General features: G+C 36.4%; 1 protein-coding gene across 2 annotated transcripts in view; it reads right to left on the bottom strand.

The window, feature by feature from the left end:
• Positions 1–1,047: 1,047 nt before the first annotated feature.
• Positions 1,048–25,687, bottom strand: part of RNF19A (ring finger protein 19A, RBR E3 ubiquitin protein ligase) — a 58,513-nt gene continuing 33,873 nt past the window's right edge. The window contains exons 3-11 of one of the 2 annotated variants that reach the window (XM_082675198.1): positions 21,138–21,346; positions 20,645–20,686; positions 16,350–16,494; positions 15,353–15,515; positions 12,225–12,339; positions 11,556–11,717; positions 5,919–6,132; positions 4,080–4,223; positions 1,048–3,423 (exon numbers count right to left, since the gene is read on the bottom strand). In XM_082675198.1, the coding sequence (XP_082531324.1) occupies positions 2,733–3,423; positions 4,080–4,223; positions 5,919–6,132; positions 11,556–11,717; positions 12,225–12,339; positions 15,353–15,515; positions 16,350–16,494; positions 20,645–20,686; positions 21,138–21,346 (1,885 nt within the window). In that variant the 3' untranslated portion in view covers positions 1,048–2,732. The remainder of the gene's footprint in view (positions 3,424–4,079; positions 4,224–5,918; positions 6,133–11,555; positions 11,718–12,224; positions 12,340–15,352; positions 15,516–16,349; positions 16,495–20,644; positions 20,687–21,137; positions 21,347–25,687) is intronic. The other variant, XM_082675199.1, reaches the window with a different exon arrangement.

Genomic DNA, 25,687 nt, shown 5'->3' with positions numbered 1-25,687 from the left:
TGTAAAGGGCTTTTAAAAGATTTTGATGTGTTAAGGCCTGTCTTGAACTGTGGAGTGTTCTCTTATGCTATGATAGCCCAAGGTTGAGCTCCAGAGGAATCTGGTTTGGTCCTTAATTAATCCAAGTTTGAAGGAACTTCTTAAGTCAGTTGAAAGGATTAGGTCATTTTTAAAGTGAGACTGAGGCAGTACTGGTTGGGGTACAACCAGGAGAGGGATGGGGTGCACCGACTGCACAGACCTCCTAACTCAGCACTGCCTTTGCTGTATTCCTAAGATCATTTAGCTTTCCATTTACTCTTTAGCTTTTTTACAGAAATGTCAAGCAGGCAGTCAACATATTCATATATATTATTTTCATGAAGTATTAACTATGTAACAGGAAAACAGAAAAACCATCTATGTATTTTATAGAGGCTATCAGAATAGAAAGCGTTTCATTACAATTATTAGCTTGAATTTAAATGGCTCTAGTTTCATAATCTAATGTTGCCAGAGTAGAATCTCTTAAAAGTCTTTTAAGACCTTTTTACTTTTCTTCTTTTTTTTTAATCTTTGTTTTTATTTTACAAATTTATTTATTTTTGGCTGCATTGGGTCTTCGTTGCTGCACACGGGCTTTCTCTAGTTGCGGCGAGCGGGGGCTACTCTTCGTTGTGGTGCATGGGCTTCTCATTGCAGTGGCTTCTCTTGTTGCAGAGCATAGGCTCTAGGTGCACGGGCTCAGTAGTTGTGGCACACGGGCTCAGCAGTTGTAGCTCACGGGCTCTAGAGTGCAGGCTCAGTAGTTGTGGTGCACGGGCTTAGGTGCTCCGCGGCATGTGGGATCTTCCTGGACCAGGCTCAAACCCGTGTCCCCTGCATTGGCAGGCAAATTCTTAACCACTGCACCACCAGGGAAACCCTACTTTTCTTTTAAGATGAGGATTTATAATGCTTATCTCTTCACAATTTAATGACAGCTCTATTTACTTTTCAACCAACATACTTTAAAGAAATGAATTTATGTTGATGAATAAAGCAGCTTCTTTCTGGAGGAAAGGCAGGTATTCGACATGAAGAAAGGATAGTTTCTAATACTGTTTGTTGAGAAGTTCAGCAGATGCTTCCCTCTAGGCTGAGACTAGAATGCAGAATCCTCTCAGTGGCTTGCAATATTTACGAATTTGCCACATGGCAAATGAATATTCCTGTTCTTATAAAAATGTCAGTGCACAAACCATAGGCAGCGATACATTAGTATTTACATTTATTTCATGTATGCAGTTTACACACTCACTATTGAACAAAATTGGAATGCAGACAAATATACAAATACCATAATAAGCATTATAAAATAAAATAACTGGCACTAGTGTTATAAGCATATTAATGGGCCTGGTGAGAAAAATGATGAAAGAAGACTGCAGCCCATGGCATTTTTCTTTTTATCAAAAGAAAAAGCTCTGTAGCACCATAATGGTAATACTTAAAAGAAACACATAAGATGGAATATTTTAACTGAGGTTAGCCTGTTTTATTTAAGTGAATTATACTGGAAGTTAACAGTATAGGCAATATTTTGGCCAACTTCTGTTTATGTCAGCTGAACATCTTCCATAAACAAAAGCAAAGGAAAATAAAGCCAGCCATATACAGACCCCTCCTTAGTACTTGGTACAAACTCTGCACCGTGCTTTGATTTCATGATTGGAGAAGATATACATGTGCTAAAAACTGAGGTTATGTAAAGTTATTCACTAAAGCCTGAGTGTGTCTTTGGTAGGCTAATACTTTTTCAGCATTGTTACTGTTAATCATATTTATGTTTCTCTACCCTGTATTTTTCTACATAATCCAAGGTGGCTAGAGAGGACATTATGGAAAACAATACAGCAAAACCCTCAAACAAGTAGGCCCTTAAAATCTACTCTATTCTGAAGGCACCAAGAATCAGTGGGGTGCAAACTTCCCCTTAATGAAAGGTGACTTTTTTGTAATACTTATAAACTAATGGAATTTTATTTTGCAGTTTTATATATTTTATTTGGTGCTGTCAGTATACTTAATTACCTACTTTTACACTTTTCTTCTAAGATGGCAACAATATACAAGATATATAGGGTACCAGGTGTTTCTATTTCAAAGTTGTGCAAAAACTGCCACAATCTTGCTCAAAGTGTCTAAGTATCCAAATGGTAGCAAATGGGCTGCATTAAGCTGTATATATCCACACTGCATATGAAGAAAAAAATGAAATTTATGCCCAGTTATGAACATAAATGTTACAAAGTGTATCATATACTGCGAGTAACCTGCAAGGTTCTTTAAACAGTATCTTTTAGTGGTTTCAATAAAATGTCACTAACCACTTAGCCCTAAGCCTCAAGTTCTCTTCATAAGAATGCTGTAGAACTGCATTAGTATTTTATATTGATTATAAATTAAGCCAAATTTCTATCTAAATACACAAGTATGTGCTTCAAGCAATGTTTTGTGGCGAACACACAAAACATAATTCTCTTAAGAATTACTGTCCTTACAATAATGCACTTTTAAAGCCTTCATTTCATAGTTTGGTAATTAAGATCCACATGAAACACAATGCTTTGTTGAACACAGAAAATGTATCTGCATTATGATGATGCAACCCAGCGTTTGCTGGCAACTTGAAACTTAAAATAGTCACGTGCAGTTCAACCAGCTCCAAACAAGGTTTTTCAAGTGGTAATTATTTTGCAGCATTTGTAGGTCTATATATCAGTCTGAATTGCAACTTTTAATTCCACTGTCTGATGTGAGTGGTTGTTATTTGCTTCTTTTAGTGCACTGCCAAAATATAAATCAATATTGGTTTTTATACCACTGTTGCCATGTTCTTCAGCAATATGATTCAACTGTGGAACTTCTGAACATGAAGCAGTTTTAGTAAGCACAGAAATGCTACACTGATGGGGGGAATTTTCCAGACGGTCGTTTTCTACCTCAGGAAGAATGTTAACAGTAGCAAAGCGGGTGTGATAATCAGTGGAACCATGACTACAAGAAGTTTTCATGCTTTCTAGGTCAGAACAACTAAATTCAGAAAAATGACTAGAGTGGGAATCTGCTACAGAAGGCATACTGTCACTGAGGGATGGTGCCTCGAATTCACTTGAGTTCGTACTCTGCTGTTCTAACAACTGTGCATCCATGTCCTCTCTGGTCTCATTTATCTTCATGTTACTCTTTTTCCTCAATTTACCACTTTTTGATTTCTTTCCTGCTGCTGCTTCTTTGGACCACTTGGTGGCACTGGATTTACCTTCAGGCAAGCCACTGGATGAACCCCCAGGATGACTTCGGGTGGCACTGCCATCCTCCACACTGCTGCTTCCACTGTTGTGCCTGAATTTGGATGGCTTTGACTCGATATCTACCTGAACCTCCATACTGTTGCCTTCTCTGGAACATAAGAGTAACACATATAAATTTCTGACTTCCTCTTTTGAAAAAGAAAAATGCAAATGACAGCAAAGGGGGAGAGGCTTCTGTGTGAAAACTTCAAAGACTATATAAAAGCTATTAGAACAAATTAATGCAGGATACATTCTACTAATAGAAAAAAGTTGCTTGAAATAAGAGGACTATCTTTAAAATAATACTTCAATTTAAAATAAAACAGAAGCAACTACACTCATTGCTTATACTATTCCAGGTACTATGCTACCTTCTCCATTTTTTTTCAGAACAGTTGTATTGAGATATAATTTGCATTTCATAAAATTCACCTGTTTCAAGTGCACAATTCAGTGGTTTATAGTATATTCACAGAGTTTGCAACTATCACCACTATTGAACTTCAGAACATTTTCATCATCCCCAAAAGAAACCCATTAGCAGCCAGTTCCCATTCTTCCCCCTCCCCAACCCCTAGCAACCACTAACCTAATTTCTGTCTCTATGGATCTGCCTATTCTGGACATCTCACCACTTTCTTCTTGCAGAGAACCTAACAGTAGATAACCATTATTCACAATAATTTTGCCTAATGATAGGGATAATTCTTTACAAATTAATTTAAAAAATACTTCTGACTTTATAACAATTTTTTTCCTTACTTGTCCAATGGGATGTAGGAATTCAGAATGGATCCTGCCATTGCCTTGGTGCTGGCATTATCACTAACTGTTCCCAAACTGACTGTGCCAGATTCTCCACTTAGGCTGTACCGTTCTTTCTGTACATCTGCTTGTACTTCCAACCTTAAAGAGAGGGGTATTAGAAAAAAAATCAACTACATATAATATCAACACTACTATGAGAATGTATCTTTAAATAATTCAGTAACAAGAAGCTATTTTAGAAACAACTATAAACATTATTTTTCTAAGTTTCCTTTTATTTGATTATTCAAATTCTACTGCAGCACATTGAACAGTACCAGCCATCCAGATAAAATGGTAAAATTAGCTGTCCGCCAAGTAAGGTAATAACAGAGTAATACAAAAAGAACATAAAGGATTTTAACTTAAACATGCTCCAATATTCTTACTTATGATGCGGTGCTTTGCTTGCCACACTTCAGTGCAAAACACCAAATCGGAATACATTAAAAACCATTCTACATGACAAATCAGTGCCTCAAAAAATCCTGGGCATCTATATATTAAAAATAGTTCCAAATTTAACACCTGACTCTTTAAAAAAGACATAATAGGGACGTCCCTGGTGGCGCAGTGGTTAAGAATCTGCCTGCCAACGCAGGGGGTACGGGTTCGAGCCCTGGTCCAGAAAGATCCCACATGCTGCAGAACTAAGCCCGTGTGCCACAACCACTGAGCCTGCGCTCTAGAGCCTGCGTGCCACAACTACTGAAGCCCGTGCACCTAGAGCCCGTGCTCTACAACAAGAGAAGCCACCGTGGTGAGAAGACCGTGCACTACAACAAAGAGTAGCTCCCGCTCACTGTAACTAGAGAAAGCCCTTGTGCAGCAACGAAGACCCAATGCAGCCAAAAACAAATAAATTTATCAAAAAAAAGAGACATAATATACACCACTATAACTTAAGAGTTTGTGTTTAAAAGCACAGTACCTAAAAATAAGATAAACATAACTGATTTATCTTTTTTTTTTTTTTTTTTTGCGGTACGCGGGCCTCTCACTGCTGTGGCCTCTCCCGTTGGGAGCACAGGTTCCAGCCGCGCAGGCTCAGCGGCCATGGCTCACGGGCCCAGCCGCTCCGCGGCACGTGGGATCTTCCCGGACCGGGGCACGAACCCGTGTGCCCTGCATTGGCAGGAGGACTCTCAACCACTGCGCCACCAGGGAAGCCCTGATTTATCTTTTAATTCATGTACTCTCCCCTGCGTTTAAAAAAAAACCCAAAGCTAGTAAACAGAAGTAAAGAAAAGTAAATTAAAGAGGAAACAAAAGAAGATAAAAATGCTTTAACTTATCCTACTTATCTACATGGCTTTGGGTAAAAGACTTCGTGAGAATTAAATAGCCATTAATACATAAAAGGACCCAGGCAGACTCTCTCGGCCTCAGTTCTTGCATTTCCGGATATCCTGACTCCACCTGCTCCCCCAGGCTTCAGCCAGCGTCTCATTTCCTAACAGCTGTGGCCACCTCCAGAGGTAAGGTCCAAGCTTAATCACTGCCTTTACAGTATTCACCAAGGCAGCTCCAGCACTGACTCATAACATAAAATCTGACAAGTGCAGTGAAAAAAATGGCATGTTATCCCTTAGACTTGGTTTTTACCTCATCAAATCTCCTTACTGTTTACCACTAAATTTCCGTTTTTGAAACCTTACTGTTTTCAACCCTGACACAGTAAGATTATATGTCATCATCATGCTTTGTGTTCAAAACTCTCCTCATCTATAATAATTAATAATTTGTAGTTAAGGCAAAACCAAACCAAACCAAAACAAAGCACAGTTTTCTCACCTGTGAAAACAGTTTACCATGGCACTTCCTGACAGACTCCCTGTGATACTGGCTCCAGCGAGCGCCATGGTGCTGGCCGTTTCACTCAGGTTGTCCCGGATGGCTCCTATTCGATCCATGTGGCTTCCACTTGCACTCAAACTGCCGGTCAAACCACCAACACTTCCCTCCCCTATGCTAGGGTTGTGTCTTGCTTCTGCTACTGAAGTTGTGTCTAAATGCAAATATTTCAAAGAAATTAAATAAGTGTGATTATTGATTTCCCTCTCCATAAAGTCTGTCATGATTTCAGATAGGACATATTTTCATATAAAGTATAAAACATACACAGGAATAGAAAAGGTGTCTGGAGTCAGGAACACATAACATAACCGTGGGATAAGAGTAAACGGAAATATCTCACAGGGTAAAGTTGGATTAAGGATGCCCTTAGTTTTAAATGGTCACTACAGGCATACCTTGGAGATGTGTATTGTGGGTTTGGTTCCAGACCATGGCAATAAAGCAAATATCACAATAAAGTGGGTCACATGAATTTTTGGGTTTCCCAGTGCATATAAAAGTTATGTTTACACTATACTATAGAAAAGTGTGCAATAGCATTATGTCTAAAAAAAATGTATATACAGTGATTAAAAAACACTTTATTGCTAAAAAAAAATGCTAACCATCATCTGACAACTCAGGGTTGCCACAAGCCTTCAATCTGCAAAAAATGCAATTAGCTGCAAAGTGCGATAAAATGAAGTATGCCTGTACTTTACAAGAAAATCAAGAAGATTTAGGAATTCTATAAAGAACCTGATGGTTGAAGAATTTAGCTGCCTTTGAGAAAAATTATGTGACAGTTTTCAATAAGGGTGTTATTTAAAGAGCTTAGTATTCTCTAGGACAATAAGAATGGGCCAAAAGTTGACTTCTTGATATATTCCACAGTTCCGACTGTCTACAAGCTATTTCAAGATCTGATACCACTATATTCCAATCTTACAATACTTTTCACAGGCTTTATATTGGAGGATTTATTTATTTGCTCCAATATTTGAGTTCCTATTATATAACCCAACTCTGTTTCTAAGTACTGGGGACACAGTGGATCAAAGAGACGAACAACCTGCCCTCAAAAAGCTTACACTCTAGTTGGGGAGAGCAATAAATAAAATTATATGGTGATAAATGCTGTGAGAAAAAATAAAGCAGAGTAAAGGGGAGTGAGTAAAAGGCAGTGAGAGTGATGAGGAGTGCGTGTCTGTGTGTGCACACGCAAGCGCCTGTGTACTGTTTTATATAGTATGATCAGAGAAGGCCTCTCTGATTATGTAACACCTGTAGAGACTCAAAGGAAGTGAAGAGGTGAGCCATGAAATTATCTGGGGGAAGAGTATTCCAGGCAGAGGAAACTGCAAGTTTAAAAGCCTATAAGTGGAAGTATGTTTGGCATCCTCAACATTAAGGACAGGTGATATAAGGGAAGAGTTCAGAGATGTAGCTCAGGAAAGACCAGAGGGGGACTTATGGGCCATGGTAGCAACTGTCGATTCCATCCCCCCGCCCCTGGTACAGTTAGAAGCACTGGGAGAATTTTGAACACAAGTTAGATCTAACTTATGTTTTAGAAATATCATTATGTGGAATGGTGAGTGGAAGCTGAAAGCTGATGGATCACTTAAGAGGCTATTACTATAACCCAGGATAAAAGAGAGTAGCTTGGACTAGTGGAATAGCAGTAGAGATGGTGAGAAATGGTGGAATTATGGCTAAATACTGAAGGAAGCAGCAGAACTTGCTGACGGATCAGACGTAGGGTAAAAAGGGAGAAGGGAGAGTCATCATCAGCAAAGGTTTTGGCACAGCAACAGCAAGAATGAAGAGGCTACTACTAAACAAGGGAAGGATGACTGAGAGGACAACAGGTTTTAGAGTGAAGAGTCTGGTTACAGACTCTTAAGCTTGGAATTCTTGTTAGACGTTCCAGTGCAGCTTAGGTAGAAGAGTTAGATGTATGAATTGAAGTTTAGAGGACAGTTCTAGCCTAAACATAAACTGAAGAGTGGTTTGTCTATATATTATTTAACAGAGGAGATTACCTAGGGAGTGCATGTAGATAAAGAAGAGAAATCTGAGAACTGAGAGCCCTGGGAAACTCCAAAATTTAGAGGTTAGGAGAGGAAAATGAACTAGCAAAGAAAGCTGAGGAGTGGCCAGGAGATATGATGAGATGAGAAGTGGTTATCCAGAAAACAAGTAGAGAAAATGTTTTAAGAAGGAGGGCATGCTCTACCATGTCAGGTGTACTGTTACAGTAAGATGAAAATCAAGAATTGACCACTATATTTGGTAACATGGAGGTGACTGGTGACTCTGCTTTGGTGGAGTGGCAGAGAGGAAATTTTGGAATGGTAGGGACCAAAATCTGATTGGAGTGAGTTCAAGCGAGAACGGGAGGTAAGGAAGAGAACATTATCTTTGCACATATGCCTGATTACAGGCAAACCTCAGTTTATTGCGCTTCAAAGATACTGTGTTGGGACTTCCCTGGTGGCGCAGTAGTTAAGAATCCACCTGCCAATGCAGGGGACACGGATTCGAGCCCTGGTCTGGGAAGATCCCACATGCCGTGGAGCAACTAAGCCCGCGCGCCAGAACTACTGAAGCCTGCGTGCCTAGAGCCCGTGCTCTGCAACAAGAGAAGCCACCGCAATGAGAAGCCCATGCACCACAACGAAGAGTAGCCCCCACTCGCTGCAACTAGACAAAGCCCGCGCGCAGCAAAGAAGACCCAACGCAGCCAAAAGTTAATTAATTAATTAATTAATTTAAAAAAGATACTGTGTTTGTTTTTTAAACAAGTGAAAGGTTTATGGCAACCCTGCTTTAAGCAAGTCTACCAGCGCCATTTTCCCAACATCATTTGCTCACTTTGCGTCTCTGTGTCACATTTTGGTAATTCTTGGAATATTTCAAACTTTTTCATTATTATTATATTTGTTATGGCGATCTGCGATCAGTGATCTTTCATGTTACTATTGTCATTGTTTTGGGGTGCCATGAACCGCACCCATATATGACAGCTAACTTAATTGATAAATGTGTATGGGTTCTGACCACTCCACCAATGGGCTGTTCCCCCATCTCTCTCCCTTCTCCTCGGGCCCCCCTATTCCCTAAGACACAACAATATTGAAATTAGGCCAATTAATAACCCTACAATGGCCTCTTAAATGTTTAAGTGAAAAGAAAAATTGCACATCTCTCACTTTAAATCAAAAGGTAGAAATGATTAAGCTTAGTGAGGAAGGTACATTGAAAGCTAGGGCAGGCTGAAAGGCTAGGCCTTTTGTGCCATTTAGCCAAGCTGTGAACACAAAGGAAAAAGTCTTGAAAGAAATTAAAAGTCCTACTCCAGTGAACACATGAATGATAAGAAAGCAAAACAGACTATTGCTGATATGCAGAAAGCTGTAGTAGTTTGGATAGAAGATCAAAACAGCCACAACATTCCCTCAAGCCAAAGCCTAATCCAGAACAAGGCCCTAACTGTCTTTAATTCTACAAAGGCTGAGAGAGGTGAGGACACTGCAGAAGAAAAGTCTGACGCCAGCAGAGTTGGTTCATGAGCTTTAAGGAGAGAAGCCGTCTCCGTAACATAAAAAAGCAAGGTGATGCAGCAAGTGCTGATGTAGAAGCTGCAGCAAGTTATCCAGAAGATCTAGTTAAGATGCTTAATGAAGGTGGCTACACTAAATAACAGATTTTTAATACAGATGAAACACCTTATATTGGAAGAAGATGCTGTTCAGGACTCTCATAGCTAGAGAGGAGAAGTCAATGCCTGGCTTTGAAGCTTCAAAGGACAGGATGACCCTCTTACTAGGGGCCAATGCAGCTGGTGACCTGAAGTTGAAGCCAATGCTCATGTACCATTCCAAAAATCCTAGGGCCCTTAGGAATTAGGCTAAATCTACTCTGCCTGTGCTCTATAAATGGAACAACAAATCCTGGATGACAGCACATCTATTTACAACATAGCTTACTGAATATTTTAAGCCCACTGTTGAGACCTACTGCTCAGAAAAAGAAAAGATTCCTTTCAAAATATTACTGGCTCATTGACAATGCACCTGGTGACCCAAGAGTTCTGATGGAGATGTAGGACAAGATGCCTGCAAACACAACACCCATTCTGCAGCCCACAGATCAAGAAGTCGTTTCAAATTTCAAGTCTTATGATTTAAGAAATACATTCTGTAAGGCTATAGCTGCCACAGACAATGAGTCCTCTGATGAATCTGGACAAAGTAAATTGAGAACCTTCTGAAAAGGATTCACCATCCTAGATGCCATTAAGAACATTCACAGTTTCATGGGAAGTGGTCAAAATATCAACATTAACAGGAGTTGGAAAGAAGCTGATTCCAACTGTCATGGATGACTCTGAGGAGTTCAAGACTTCAGTGGAGAAGGTAACTACAGATGTGGTGGAAAGAGCAAGAGAACTAGAAGCGCAGCCTGAAGATGTGACTGAATTGCTGCAATCTCATGATAAAACTTTCATGAATGAGTAGTTGCTTCTGATGGATAAGCAAAGAAAGTGGTTTCTTGAGATGGAATCTACTCCTGTTGAAGATGCTATGAAGACTGTTGAAATGACAAGAAAGGATGTAGAATATTACATAAACTTAGTTGATAAAGCAGTGGCAGGATTTGAGAGGACTGACTCCAATTCTGAAAGAAGTTCTACTGTGGGTAAAATGCTACCAAACTGCATTGCATGTGAAATCATTCGTGAAAGGAAGAGCCAATTGATACGGCAAACTTCACTGTTGTCGTATTTTAAGAAATTCCCACAGCCACCCCAGCCTTCAGTAACCACCACCCTGATCAGTCAGCAGCCACCAACATCCAGGCAAGACCCTCCACTGGCAAAAAGATTATGACTTGCTGAAGGCTCACATGATTAAAATTTTTTAGCAATAAAGTATTTTTAAATTCAGGTAGATACTTAATATACAGTATAGTGTAAACATAACTTTTATATGCAGTGGGAAACCCCAAAATTCATGTCTTGCTTTATTGTGATATTTGCTTTATTGCGGTGGTCTGGAAGCGAACCTACAACATCTCCAAGGTATGCCTGTACTTCCCTAAGACAATTTCTTTAACGAGAACTGTGGGAATTTCTTTAAAAAGAACATGCACATTTAAAAAAGCTTATTAACTTGTACTCCTAATGGTAGTCTATGAGGGCCTTTATATGTTCCAGTTTTTGTTATAATTCCTATTTCTTTGAATAACATTAGGTTAAAGATATTTTCTACTCATTGGGCATCTGCATTTCTTCTTTTATGAACTGCAGTTCTCTTCTGTCCTTTTATTACTGATTTGTAACATTTTACACAAAATAATCTAGAATTTCTAAGACATTACATTTCCATCGGAGGTTATAGGTACCCAGAACCATCCCACCCTCTTTCATCCATTCACCTTTCCTCAGCAGCTCATTTCTCTGATGTACTTCTGGGTGAATACTATTAGGGCTAGTAAGAGACCAATGGGAATTCTGACTTGCATGTTACCTACAGCCTTACACTATTACTACTAGTACGTACATTTTCTTCCTTTGCTGAAAGGACTTACCTACAGCTGTGTTTGTCCCACCAACATTTATATCATTTTCATCATCAAATTCAATCCTGACTCCTTTTCCATTGCCTGCTGAGACCCCACAACCTCCGCTTCGACAGAGAGAAATCGGAACAACACCATAGACATAAGCTAACATAATAGGAACACCAATACCTAAAGAGGAATTAAATTGGTCATTACAAACCAAAAAATAAATTACAGAAACACACATTTCAGAAAGTCTTTTCAAGAGAAGGTGTACAAGAGAAAAGTGTTAGGGTTCTGCAACTCTTGCCAAAAGCGGATTTACCCAACTATTAAAGGATGCAAGCAGATTCAAAGCTTCTAGCCTCAGGTGACACATATGAGGTTAAAAAAAAGACGTAAATCTTTTTTCTTTTTCAGTGCCAGGGATCTAAACGGTGTTTTGGTGGGGAGGAAGGGATATTAACCACTAATAATTTACCAACTATCCCTAAGGCTAGGCTCTTGAGTTTATATTACTTTTAACCAATATAGTTACAGAATGAGAGGCTATCTGTAGGCTCAAACTGCCCCTAAATAAATAAATGAAGTAACTCTCTTATCTTCAACAATATAATCCTCTGTTTTTCAAAATTCTTCCACAAAACTTTAATTCTATAAAATTTGAGGTAATTAGAATTTTTAAGCATTTCTTACCTACAGTTACTGCAGCTACAACTGGAGATACGATTACAGACAATGTTACACCACCTGCTATGGCCAAATTCCGTTTGTGCTTTGAAACATCCTTGCCTTCATATCGATTGTGAATCTTGAATTAAAAAGAAAAATGGGGGTGATGGGTTAAAGAAAAAACACATTACATATTTAATTTAAATGAAATAGACCTACATTTGTTAGAAGTTTAAAGTGATTTACCTTATAATTTCATAGTTAAGTGTCCAAATTCAAGGTAAACATATTATTGTTCTTAAACCATATTCTTATAATTTGCTCCTTATTAATAGTTTGGTTACATAAGACAGTGATTTAATAGATTTTACTCTGTGTTTAATCAATCTTGAGTAAAAGTAGTCCTTATAATCTTATTCAAGAACAGTATAAATCATGTTTTGAGCAAAGAAGAAGGAATTAAGAACATTATTTTCAACATAGTTATGAGTTGGATGTTAGATCAACAGGATTACTTCTAAGAAATGTATCATTCCACAGAATTCTAAATAAGCATCCCTAATTAGTTGGCTCCTAGGAGAGGTTTACACAGTCTCTAAAAAAAAAAAAAAAAAAAAAAAACCTGACCTTAAAAAGCAGTACTAATAAGCAAACATCACTAAATAAATCAATTTTTTTCTCAGATCCCTTTTTATGAAGAAAAATGTTATCAAATGACTCAGGATCCTGGGCTCTCATTTACAGCTCAAATTAAGGGGTACAGAGAGAAAAAAAGAACAAATAATGTTGCCAGAGGACAGGAGTTAGATCTACTTGGCATCTTTGTAGAGTACAGGTGTTGTTAATAAACAGAACTTAATATCACCATGAAAGTTACTTGTGAGATTATTATATGAACTTCAGGAAATAGCTCAGTATCTTTGTTCTTGTGATTTTCAAGGGCTAAAGCTAATAAAGTACATTTCCCCCTGTTTCAAGACAGATTCAAAACAGCCTCAAAAGGGTACAGGTAGTCTCTAAAGTAAAATACTTGACTTAAAAACAATATTACAGATGAGGCATAATAAAGTAATCTATCATTATTATGTGGTTATTTTGAAGGCTGTAAAGTACAATGAGTCTTACGGGATGTATTAAACAGTGAAAAAGCTGGGATGGGGAGGTGGGCAAAACATGCATGGGGAAAGGAACATTTCTATTTCCTAGTCAGAATTCTGTTTCCCAGAACTGACTATATGTTCCAGGGAATGGGTCTCTACACTTCCTAAATAGTCCATACAGGCAGAGATGGCAGACCTTCCCAAAGTACCTTTCATTATCCTTCAGTACTCTAGCTAATACCTGTTCCTCACCACCCCCATTCCTACAAAACTCAGCACTGAAGCAGAAAAAAGACAAAGCTACAAACTGATGGAGCAAACTTGCAAAGGCAGGCTGCCAGGAGAAAGAGTCTTCCAGATAATTCCACATCCTCAAGCACCAATGTTCAATTACAGTGATCATATCATCCCACTACTTCTGGTTCAACTTAATTTTTTCTGTTTTACTATTTTGTGCCACATTTGCTATTTGTTATTGTAAAGAAAGGTTCAGCTTTTAGGTACTTTATCAATTTAATAGGTTTTCCTGGGCTGGTTTATACCCTACACACCCCAGAGAACACTGTTTCAGTGGAAAACTAATTCATCAACTTGCATCCATTTGAGTACAGGTTTGAAAAAAGGAGACTCGTTACTGCACCTAAGACTGAACAATGAGGTAAATAATCTCTCCTCTATAAATTATTTGTAGGTGTATGCAGTACAACAGTCTTTCTTTCCCTTCTACTTCTAAGTATCTGAATAGTTTTGTTTTCGGCAAAACTTTGCTTTGGACAACTTACGAAAAATTATTATAATCAGTATTATGTTTGGGACCTTAAACAATTATCTTCTGAAATAAACATTCGGCCCATAAATATGTTTGTCCTCAGTCTCAAGCTAATTTAAAAAATAGTATGTACTGTTATTTCTGATTATAAAAGTAATATGTGTTGAACATAAAAAAACATGGCTGTTGTATGAAAGAGGATCAGCCTTGTCTTGAGTCCTGAAAGTCAGAACTAGAATTAAATGAAACAATTAAAAGGGAAATGGATTCTGACTCAACATAAGAATTTTCTAACACTTACAGCTCCCTGGCAACAGAATGGGCTGCCTCATGAGTTGGTGGTTTCCCCATCACTGAAGTGCCCAAATGGATAGCTTGAAATTTATCAGGGATCTTATATAAAGAATTTGTGCATCTGGGTTTAAATCCCAGCTCTGCTTCTTCCTGTGTAACTAAAGATAAATTACATAAATTTTCCTAAACTTCAATATTCTAACATATAAATTGTTGTGAGGTTAAAATGAGTCAAAGTATATAAAACATCTACCACACAGTTAGAACTCAACAAATGTTAGTTCCCCTTTTTAAAATTCCTATACTTTGTTCTGCTTGGCTACAGGGTTGGGATTAGATAATTTCTGAGGTTACTTCTCAATTCTGATATTCTACTAATTTAGGCAGCAGCAGACTTCTTAGCCACTTTGTAAATTATCCCTTTAATCTTTCAAAAAAGAATTATTTGCTTAGCCAATGAAGTATCACTCAGGCCAGCAGCCAAGTATTGGGTGTTCAGACTTTCACAAAATTGTTGTAATCTACAAAATAGTGTATTTACTAATAGCAGTAATCTGAAGAAAACAAAAGCTTTGAATTCAAGTTGGAAATAATTCAGGAACTGGCTAATTATTCTTTGCCTGAGGGCATATGTTATTTCTCTATTAACCTTATAGACCTGACTTTACAAGGACATACCCATGAGAAAAAATGTCAGGTGTGGATTCTTTAATATTTTATATGTAAAGTTTATAATGCAAATGTACTGAAGATTCAGATAATTTTAAAGCAAGTCTACTTTTTATGCATACATATAAGCTTGCCAAACACTGAAAATTTATTACCTTATGAAAAAACAGTAACCGTTTTACACTTAAGATACCAAAAATGACCTTTGTCTTTCAAAACAAATAAATAAAAAAACAAAACAAACACAAAGCAAAACCATCAATCCTAAATCTAAAGATTTAAAATAAGATAATAAATTAACAAGGAATCAAGCATTTTACCTTACGGCCCACATATACAGGAATGCCAATAATCATGGCAGGGATAGCAATGCCAGCTATTAAAGCAATTCCTACGGGAGCACCAACAAGTGTTCCCAGCTGCCACAGTATTTTCTTCTTTCGGCTCCAGGGTTTCTTCCCCCAAAAAGTACATCCTGATGGACTAAAGGAAAAAATTACAGTGTAAAGTAACTGTTGCAAAACATCACAGTAACAATTTACTACAATACATTCAGCAATAACTATAAAAGAATTCTCAAATTTAGGAATGAGGATTTTTTCCCCCTTTCTTTGAATTCTGAGTTTACTAAAAGCTAAAATATCAAGGTAAGCACCACCATAAATTACATTGAAAGGATACTGATAACTGGGATTCAGGTTAAACATTTATCCCTAGTCCTCCATTAGCCTCAAAACCTTAGGTTAGTTTTGGAAGAGTAAATTAATGCAAAATATGCTTATTTTATCCCTGTTTTAGGCACATAATTATCTGATTATATCATAAACTCACTTAGTGGCCTAAATGAGGAAATTTATGAGAAAATTAAATGGAAATATTTATGACCTACCATAATTACATGGGGTATTAAATGCTAACTTTCTAGTTTAACAAAAAACAAAGCCGGGAATTCCCTGTCAGTCCAGTGGTTAGGACTTGGCGCTTTCACTGTCAGGCCCAGGTTCAATTCCTGGTCGGGGAACTAAGATTCCACAAGCTGCGCGGTGCAGCCAAAAAACAAACAAACAAAACAAAGCCAAACAAAAAAAAAGAAGAAATTTCCATTTCCTATTTTTGACTAGTTATTAATCTCAAATGACTGGCACAATAATTGGGTTCCTATTAAATTTATATAGCTAGAATAAAATAGATCTCTTCAAGTATCATATAAATTCCAAGCTTAAGAATACTAAGGATAATGCTGTTTCCAAAAAAAGTCCTTTTGTCTTACAATATAAAATTATATTTAGATATAAATAACCCCTTCTATAAGCTTACCTTAGATAATGTAAATCCGAGATTTCTTTCATACACAACCAACAAAACTCACAACCACAGACAGCACATGTCATGTGATTACAGCTCCCATCATTCATCTTTATTATATAAGCAGCACACCGTGGACATGGTTTTATATCATCAGCTATTAAGAAAATAGACATGTTTAGTATACAAGACTGGTCTAAAAATAACAATTTCTAGTAGATAATTATAGCACTGCCAAAATATCTTAACATGTATGGTTTGTTAACCGATAGCTTTAGCCTGCTAATTTTAGTATATAAAGCACTTTTTTTTTCCCTTCCAAGGAAAGGAACATATTTTACATTAAATTTTCAAACTGTAAACATTTTTCCAACAGTAGCAGAACAATGAGAATAAAGAATAACAAAATAATAAAAAGAGAAATGAGAACCAAGGGCAGCTCGAGGCAAACCGGGAACTATATAAAGTTTGTCTTTGTCCCCACCCCATAGCTGTCTTCAATGAGCAGCACTTCAAGTTCTAGGACTTTTCTAACCATCTCCACTTAAATTAAATGTAGATATTCTGTATACTATTCCTTTAGTGAATGAATACTAACAGCAAGTGACAATTTGATAGTAACCTGAAGCACTACATAAAAATAGCACTATGAGTTTACTCCTCTCTTCTAGGTAACATCAACTATAGGCACTGTAAAAATAATACAGGTATCTGTAGAAAAGCAGCCTTTTTCTCGTATTTTAATTCATACAATAGATAGATGAGCCTTGCAAAGAATCAGAACTCAGATAAAAGGGAGGAGGTAAGAGGTTAAGTACGGGTTGTATGGTTATAAACACTTAATGGAAAATAGTTTCAGAATTAAAGCAACCATTTGTTGGTTATGCTCATGACTGTTTTTAATTAGTTAACGTCGTCCATTTTATTCATTTATTCAAATGCTGTGGTATGCTTCGTGTATAGTAATATGGTTACAATGCACAAAGATGCCAAGTTACAATCAAATGGTACATAACTTTAGGAATCGCTGACACAGAATAAGAGTTATCTCAAATTATGCAACTATTTTGAACTTTGGCATCTATTTAAATAGCAACCAGTAATTATTTACTGTTACTAGTAATCACCTGTATTTTCGAACTACACATAAGACAGTTAAGAAAAGATATGTATAGTGCAAGCCACTGAATTCAAGTATTTGTTTCAATTTCTTACATGATAAGCATTAAGCTATATTCTATTTTCCTTTCTACAAGTTTTATGGTCAAATTTTACCTGTGCTTTATCAGTGAATTCAGGTTTCCTTAGCGCTTCATTTAGGGCCAAAGCTGTTTTTTAACTTAAGAACTGGTCGATGCTCACAATTACTGTTTTAACGATTCAAACAATTTTGAGCAAACTGACAACTCTATGCAGCCAGACCAAAACACATAATTACTAGAATATAAAAATTTAAAAATCCATAAGTCATGATTTAAACGATCCAAAGAACACAAAGTCTGCATGAAAATGTTTTTAACACTGGGCATGAATGAAAAAAAGCTGGCTTTTATAGCTAATATAATAGCTAGTACATTAAAGAAATGCTAATACTCTGCTTAAGTGGCATATTAATTGATAAACTTCCTCATTTCAGAGTATTCTCAAATAGTAAATATCCCAATTAGTGGTGAGAGTAAAAAGACTCAGGCTTTGGCTCTGACATATGCAATCTTCAGAACAAACTGACAGGTGATATTCCCATTCATTTTCATGGTTCTAAAAACACAAAAAGGCCTTTTAATATGCTAAGATTACATGTTAGAGAATTAACACCATAAGCAATCTAATGATATGTGTCTCTTTTATATATTTGTACTTGCATGCTTTCACTCTCTGCATACTTGTTTGTCTACAAAAAGCTGTTTTGTCTGCTTTGTCTCGTTTCTGGAACAACAAACTGGAAAAAAAAATTTTTACTGTGCACATTAGATAATGTATTTCTCTCAAAATAGTCTCCAAATGCAAAAATCCTAAATAAAACTGTTTTAATGATTAGATGGTCAAATGATGCCCCACTCCCCAAGCATCAATTAATCCACAGCTCCTTTATACAAAAAAAAAAAAAAAAGTTTTCCATTTCTATTTAAAGTGTTTGGCAAAGCTTTTGTCTTTTTAAATTACTATATTTCTATTTGTTGTTAAAATATGTGCCATTGTCATATTAAGAAAAAAACACTGGGTTACCAAATATTATGTTCTCAAAAATTGTTTTAAAACTCCCCTGCCCCTGCAACATTGCCTATAAAGACTTAAAACAAAATGTTAACAGTGAATATCTTTAGGGGTGGTAGTAATAGGGGATAGGGGTAGGTGGGGAGCTGAGCCAATTAAATATATTTTTATAAAGGGGGAGAAACATGGTAACAAAAATGAAAAATATGTGTTTCATTTAAAATGCAGTAACTCAAAGTGTATTAACTCCCTGGTAGCTATAAGAGTCTCATGTAGATGCAATACTGTCAGAGTTTAAAGACAAATACAATCATAATAGAAATTATTTAATGTACCATATAATTAAGCATACTTAACTTCAGGTAACTGATTAGAAAGAAATAGCCAACCAATTATTATACCAAGCAATTATTATTAAAAGTGCAGACTATTTTTTAATGTATCATGACAACGAGAGACCAAAAAACACCACGATACCCAGAACAACAGGAATTAATAAAACTATTTCAGATGGTAGTTTACTTTCCTCTTGTCTTTCCACAAGTCAGTGAAAAGCCAAGTTCAAAGTTTTAATTTTTTTATAGATTACATCAAGGAAACTACCACTAAACTTTTGTTCTGAAAGCTTTTATTTTTGGAACACTGTAGGTGAAAATGCATGTACCTTATATTTTCAGAACAATGAGATAAGATTTTTAAATAAACATGGAAAAATTCCAAATGAAGTTTATTTTTTAAAATAATCACCTTGGGAGGGAGGCTATTCCAACAATGCTACTATTTAACTCAATTCATTTGGAAGTTTTTCTTTCATAATTACTTTCAAAGCTACTTTATATATATAAAAAGTCACACTCATGATCATATAAGCACATCTGACTTTGGATCCACACCAAACCAGTGATTCAACTTGGCATGTTACTCTAGGTGTTAAACTTAGCTGCAACGGAACTTTTGGTTATCCCCAGAAATCAAACTCACATTAAAGGGATAATTTTAAGTGAACGTATAAGGGTTATGACCAGTAAGGCATTCCAGGACAGCACTGCTAAATAAACATAAAATCCCCCACGATGACTATAAGGAAGACCAACATTCTCTGGGATGTGACTAAATCATGATGTTTACTTTAAAATTAATAACAAAAGTCATCTCTTAGCCATTTCTTTTCTTTTTTTTTTTTTCCTTTAATGATGGTTCAGATATATGCAAATCTCTAGCAGGGGACTGTGGTTTGTCTAAGTTTCCCTATCTCATATAGCCAAAGCACTTACTATGAGCTAGGAAATGTTTCAACCTTATGGATTTAAGTATTATTAGTATCTTTATCTTATAGATGAGGCAAGTAACTTGCTCAGGGTCACACAGAGAATAAGTGAAGAAGCTGGAATTCGAATCCAGACGATGATTCCAGAGTCCATTCTCCTACTCTATATGTCTGTGTGTCCTGTAAGCAATAAATATCCATCCCCAGTTAGAGAAGAGGGATATCATTTCCAAGGGGACCACTTAATAGCTATAGCTGACTCTACAGAGGACAGTTTAGGTATACTCAGGTCCTCTCTGAATTGCTTCTGAACCAATATCTACAGATTATTATTAATACCTTTGGAGTTCTACCCCAAATCTTTAGGAAAGGAAATAAAACAAGTCAACCAGTGAACAAGCAAGAAAATCCATGTCCATTGTATAAAATATTAAGTGTTGAATTTAAAGTTTATTTAATTTTAAATTCAACTTTAAATATTAAGACTTTTTTTTCTAGTAGCATAAAGTACATGACTATTTTAATACACTGCTGGTAGGAATGTAAATTATTTTCTTGATAAATTTCTGTATTTTCCAAGTTTTTTCCTTTTATAATCAATGAAAAAAGTTAATATTTTTCTAAAAATGACTGAAGTTCCAATAAACAGTGAAAATTCTACGAAATATTAGTTTTTTTGAATTTTTATTCAAAGAACATTAAGATGGTCAGACTTTTTAAAAATTTTTTTAAGATTTATGAGATGTATATGTTTGCTCATGTACAGATCTCCAAGTAATTTTTAAACTCCTAGCCAAAGACACAAAGTTCTTAGTGTACTCCTCACCAAGGTATGATTCTGAATCCCTGATCCTGGAATTGGTAATATCTGTAAATAAAAATTGTATTTCACAAAACATGTAAATGAAAAGGATTCCAAAAATAAATACTGTTTTAAATCTGTAACTGGGTGATATTTATACAATGAGAAATAATCTCTAAGGGTAATATATTCAAAATTAATATATTTTTTAAAATAGTTGCTAAGCTTTGCATAAAACACCTTTATAAACATCAGTTTCAGACCACCTTCAGCTATCAGTTATATAAATCATCACTGACACTTCCTTTCTTCCTTTTTTTTTGGACAATAAAATCTTTCCAACTCAATACCACTTTCTTCTACAGAAAGAATGAGTGCTTCTGGGACAGAAATGCTAACACGTAAAACACTTTAGAAAATTGAAAGGATATAAGGACTGAATATTACATTTTTAAATTAAAATAACTGGTGTTCTATATGTGTCAAATATTTACTAGAAGAAGTTAGATGTAAATACCTGCTGCTCCAGACTCTTGACTATAACTAATGGACGAAGAACGTATAGTTCTCAGACGTAAACTCTGGGCTCTCTCCTGTCGAGCAGCATCACAGGTCTGATTGGGGTGCCAAATCTGTTTACAGTGGTAGCAAAACTCTGTTCCACAGCCTTCTCGCCCACAAGTTAATTTTGGACAGCTAGCACATCCGAATGCTATCACAGCATACCTTTACAGAACAAGAAAAAAGATTTAAAATGTGATGTAAAATAAGAGATACTCATTAAGTAAAAATACTATCCAATTTAAATGCTATTTCAGAAAAAGTTTTCTATTTATGCATGAGCTAACAGTCAGAAACCCTAAAACTATCTATCTCATCAATATAAAAATGGGGAAAAAATAAACAGTTCACAAATGAAGACATATAAATGCCTAAAAAAATTATTAAAGTTTAATTTTCAACTTTTAACTTTCAACTTTAGGACACCAAACTGTATATATAGCCTAGTCCTAATTTTATAAAAATTCTATTAAGTTAGTATTATATGCACATAGAAAAGACTAAAAAGAAATATACCAAAAGTCTTAACAGTAGTTTCCCTGGTATTAGGGTTTTTTCTTCTTTATATACTTACATATTTCTAATTTTTACAACTACTTGTTAATGCTAAAATCAGAAAGATAAAAAAATTACCTATTTAAAATTATAATGACTATGGATCAGCTATACCTATCAGCAAATGAGGCCAATTCATACATTTTGTGAATATCTTGTGTTTATGCATAAATTCTCATATTTTTGTTTTTAAGATGCATGGCAGAAGTTGTCTTTGGTGCCAATCTCCTAATAAAAGGTACACAAACTCTGATTTCTCCATCAGGAAATTTGTTACTTTGCTTCAGAAAAAAAACCTGAGAACAGCAGATTTGTGACTAATATCTATTTTCTGAGTTAGTATTTTTGGCACTTTAAGAATTTCTGACTTAAAATAAATTCTGGGCACTCTTAGACATTTATCCCAGAGAAATGAAAACTTAAGTTTACACAAAAGCCTGTATACAAATGTTTACAGCAGCTTTATTTGTAATAGCCCCAAAACTGGAAACAGCCCAGATGTCCTTCTTCAACAGGTGAATGGTTAAACAAATTGTGATGCATATATACCATGGGATACTACTCAACAACAAAAAGGAACTACTGATACACTTAACTTGGATGAATCTCTGGGGTATTATGCTGAGTGAAAAAAGTCAGTCTCAAACAGTTACATACTTTATGATTCTATTTTTTTTTTTTTTTTTGAGGTACGCGTGCCTCTCACTGCTGTGGCCTCTCCCGTTGCGGAGCACAGGCTCCGGACGCACAGGCTCAGCAGCCATGGCTCATGGGCCCAGCCGCTTCGCGGCATGTGGGATCCTCCCGGACCGCGGCACGAACCCCGTGTCCCCTGCACCGGCAGGCGGACTCTCAACCACTGCACCACCAGGGAAGCCCTATGATTCTATTTATATAACATTTTTGAAATGACAAAATTTTAGAAATGGAAAACAGATCAGTGGTGGCCAGCAGTTAGGAATGGGGTGGGGTCAAGGAGCAGGCAGGAGCGAGGTGGATGTATTTAAAAAGAGCAATATGAGGGATATTTGTTGTGACAGAATTGCTCAGTACCTTGACTATGGTGGTAGATATGGATACACAAACCTACAGGTGATAAAATGGTATATAACTAAATACACACACAAAGATAAATACAAGTAAAACTGGGGAAGTCTGAATAAGATAGGTAGATTGTATCAATATTGATATCCTAGTTGTGATATTGCTTTATAGCCTTGCAAAATGGTACCACGGAGGAAAACTGTTTGAAGGATATAAAGAATATCTCTGTATTATTTCTTACAACTACACATAAATCTACTATCATCTCAATAAAACTTTCAATTAAAAAAGCCTAGTGTTTGAAAGAGAAACAAACAAGTCATCTATGCATAAGAGGCTTTTGTAAATATCAAACATTTTGCCTAGAAATTTAGGCGAGTTTTTCAGGGCTCCTCTTCTTACTGGAATAAAATTTAAATAATAGTTGTAACAGAGATTTTTATTGAATTTCAAGATAATCTATTAAATTATGCAAAATGTTAGGAGTAAGGAAGTTCCTCCAATTTTGGACCTCTTGCTTCCTTAGTATCTCACCCTTTAAACTTAAATTTTACATATGAAATTCCAATTTATTTATTTATTTTTGCGGTACGCGGGCCTCTCACTGCTGTGGCCTCTCCCGTTGCAGAGCACAGGCTCCGGACACGCAGGCCCAGCGGCCATGGCTCACGGGCCCAGCCGCTCCGCGGCATGTGGGATCCTCCCGGACCCGGGCACGAACCCGTGTCGTCTGCACCGGCAGGCGGACTCCCAACCACTGCACCACCAGGGAAGCCCCCAATTTATTTTTGATAGGCCATTTTCCAACTACCATTGTCTATCATAAATGTGTTCTAACACGACTGAATTAAAGGCAATTTAAACCAACACAGGGTAATCTAGGAAAGTTCCATTTCCCTGACCGCTTATTCATTGGAGTCTCAATAAAAAGAAAGTAATTCTTGAAAGACTCTTTATTTTCTCCCAAGTCATAATCTAAAGCAGTCTTTATAATAGTAGTAATTTCAGTAAAAGGGAAATGGCATTCTCTTCTAAACCTCTTCTCTATCCTACTTTTTCTTGAAAAAAGGAGGGAAGGCGAGAGACAGAATGCGGAAACCCGTGTGTGTGTAGGGGACTATGTTATGACCAACTATTTTTTTAAGTCAGTCACAATTTATAAAAGCAGAAGAAAAGTTTAGACTACCAAACTCCACTTCTACCACTTATTACCTGTATAATTTTATGTAAGCTACGCAATCTCCCTACAACTAAGTTTTCCCAAACATAAAATAGGGATTCACTAAAGTTTGGCTTAGCCTCAGTATTCAGCCAAAAACAGCTTCAGCTTTGGCCTTGACCTTTAGAAGGCCAAATAAGCAAATGACTGCTTCAATGACATTTCTAGTACCTCTGCATTTATGCTTGATTAATGACCATTATCATTTCTACATCTATATAAATAATGTAAGTAAAAAGCTTACTGCTTTATATGGTGAAATCTTACTGGACAACTGAAGTGTAAATGTACACCGTGCTGCAAGAATAAAATGCAGTAATTCTTAGTGATGATTGTGAAAGCCAAATTTAGACACAAGCTTAAGAACTTCCAAATAATTAAATAGGGAAACAGATTTACAGTAAATATGAACATCGAGATTGCTTTAACTAGATAAATCTAGGAAGAAAATATTCTTTCTGGGAAAACAAATATTCATAAAAATATATGAGGTAGATTAGCAGAAATTGGGCTATATCATAATTTTAACCTTTGTAGAGGCTGTTCAGTGTACTAGTATATCACTAAGCAAAACTTTTAAGAACTGACTTAATTTCTAGTTAGTGATTTAGGCTATCTAGAGACAGCCTTTCAAGAAAAAGCCCTTTTAGGGAATTCTTCACATCTTGACAAGAAGAATTAAAAGCAGAATGTCAATTTTGCCATTTCAAAATTTCACAAGTTCCAAAATCTGGCAAAATACCCATAAAAACATGAAGGGTTATGGCGAAAAAACTGAGGACTCATACTTTCTTTTCAATAATCAGATTTCCAAAGAGCTTTATAAACTGCTTTAAGATAAAAATTACTTAAAGTTTTGAGTCTAGAGACTTAAGCTTGTTGAAAATGACTGCTTATAGATATCTATTTAGAATTTTTAAAATATGCAGTGTAATTACCGGGAGCAAACTAACAGCTGACATGTTAGCTAATTAGTTAATTACCATTCCCGCATCATGATGTCAAACATTTAATATGATGGCTAATTTTAAAAAATTCTTAAAATAAAATTTTATATTTATTCCTGTATCTCATAAGTTCATCACTGGTGATATTTGACTTTGACCTTGGATGAATACTGATTAAACATCTGGCCACTTGGCTTTTGTGAAAATGTAGATTTTGATGTATCTCAAAAATTAGGACATAATAGGGCTTCCCTGGTGGCACAGTGGTTAAGAATCCGCCTGCCAATGCAGGGGACACGGGTTCGAGCCCTGGACCAGGAAGATCCCACATGATGCGGAGCAACTAAGCCCATGCGCCACAACTACTGAGCCTGCACTCTAGAGCCCGTGAGCCACAACTACTGAAGCCCACGCGCCTAGAGACTGTGCTCTGCAACAAGAAAAGCCACCACAATGAGAAGCCTGCGCACCACAACGAAGAGTAGCCCCTGCTCGCCACAACTAGAGAAAGCCCGCATGCAGCAACGAAGACCCAACACAGCCAAAAATAATAAATTAAATAAATTTTTTAAAAATTAGTAATAACAAAAAGTTATGTTGTTTAAATAAAACAGTGTGTGTGTGTGTGTGTGTGTGTGTGTGTGTGTGTGTGTGTGTAGGGAGGGAGGGAGAGAAAGAGAGGAGAGAGAAAGAGGAGAGAGAGGTGGGGGAAAGGAAAAGAGAGAATTAGTTTACAGCACA

The sequence above is a fragment of the Grampus griseus genome (genome assembly GCF_964374135.1).
Source record: "Grampus griseus genome assembly, chromosome: 17".
Taxonomy (NCBI): Eukaryota; Metazoa; Chordata; class Mammalia; order Artiodactyla; family Delphinidae; genus Grampus; species Grampus griseus.
This window is presented reverse-complemented; position numbering and strand designations above follow the sequence as displayed.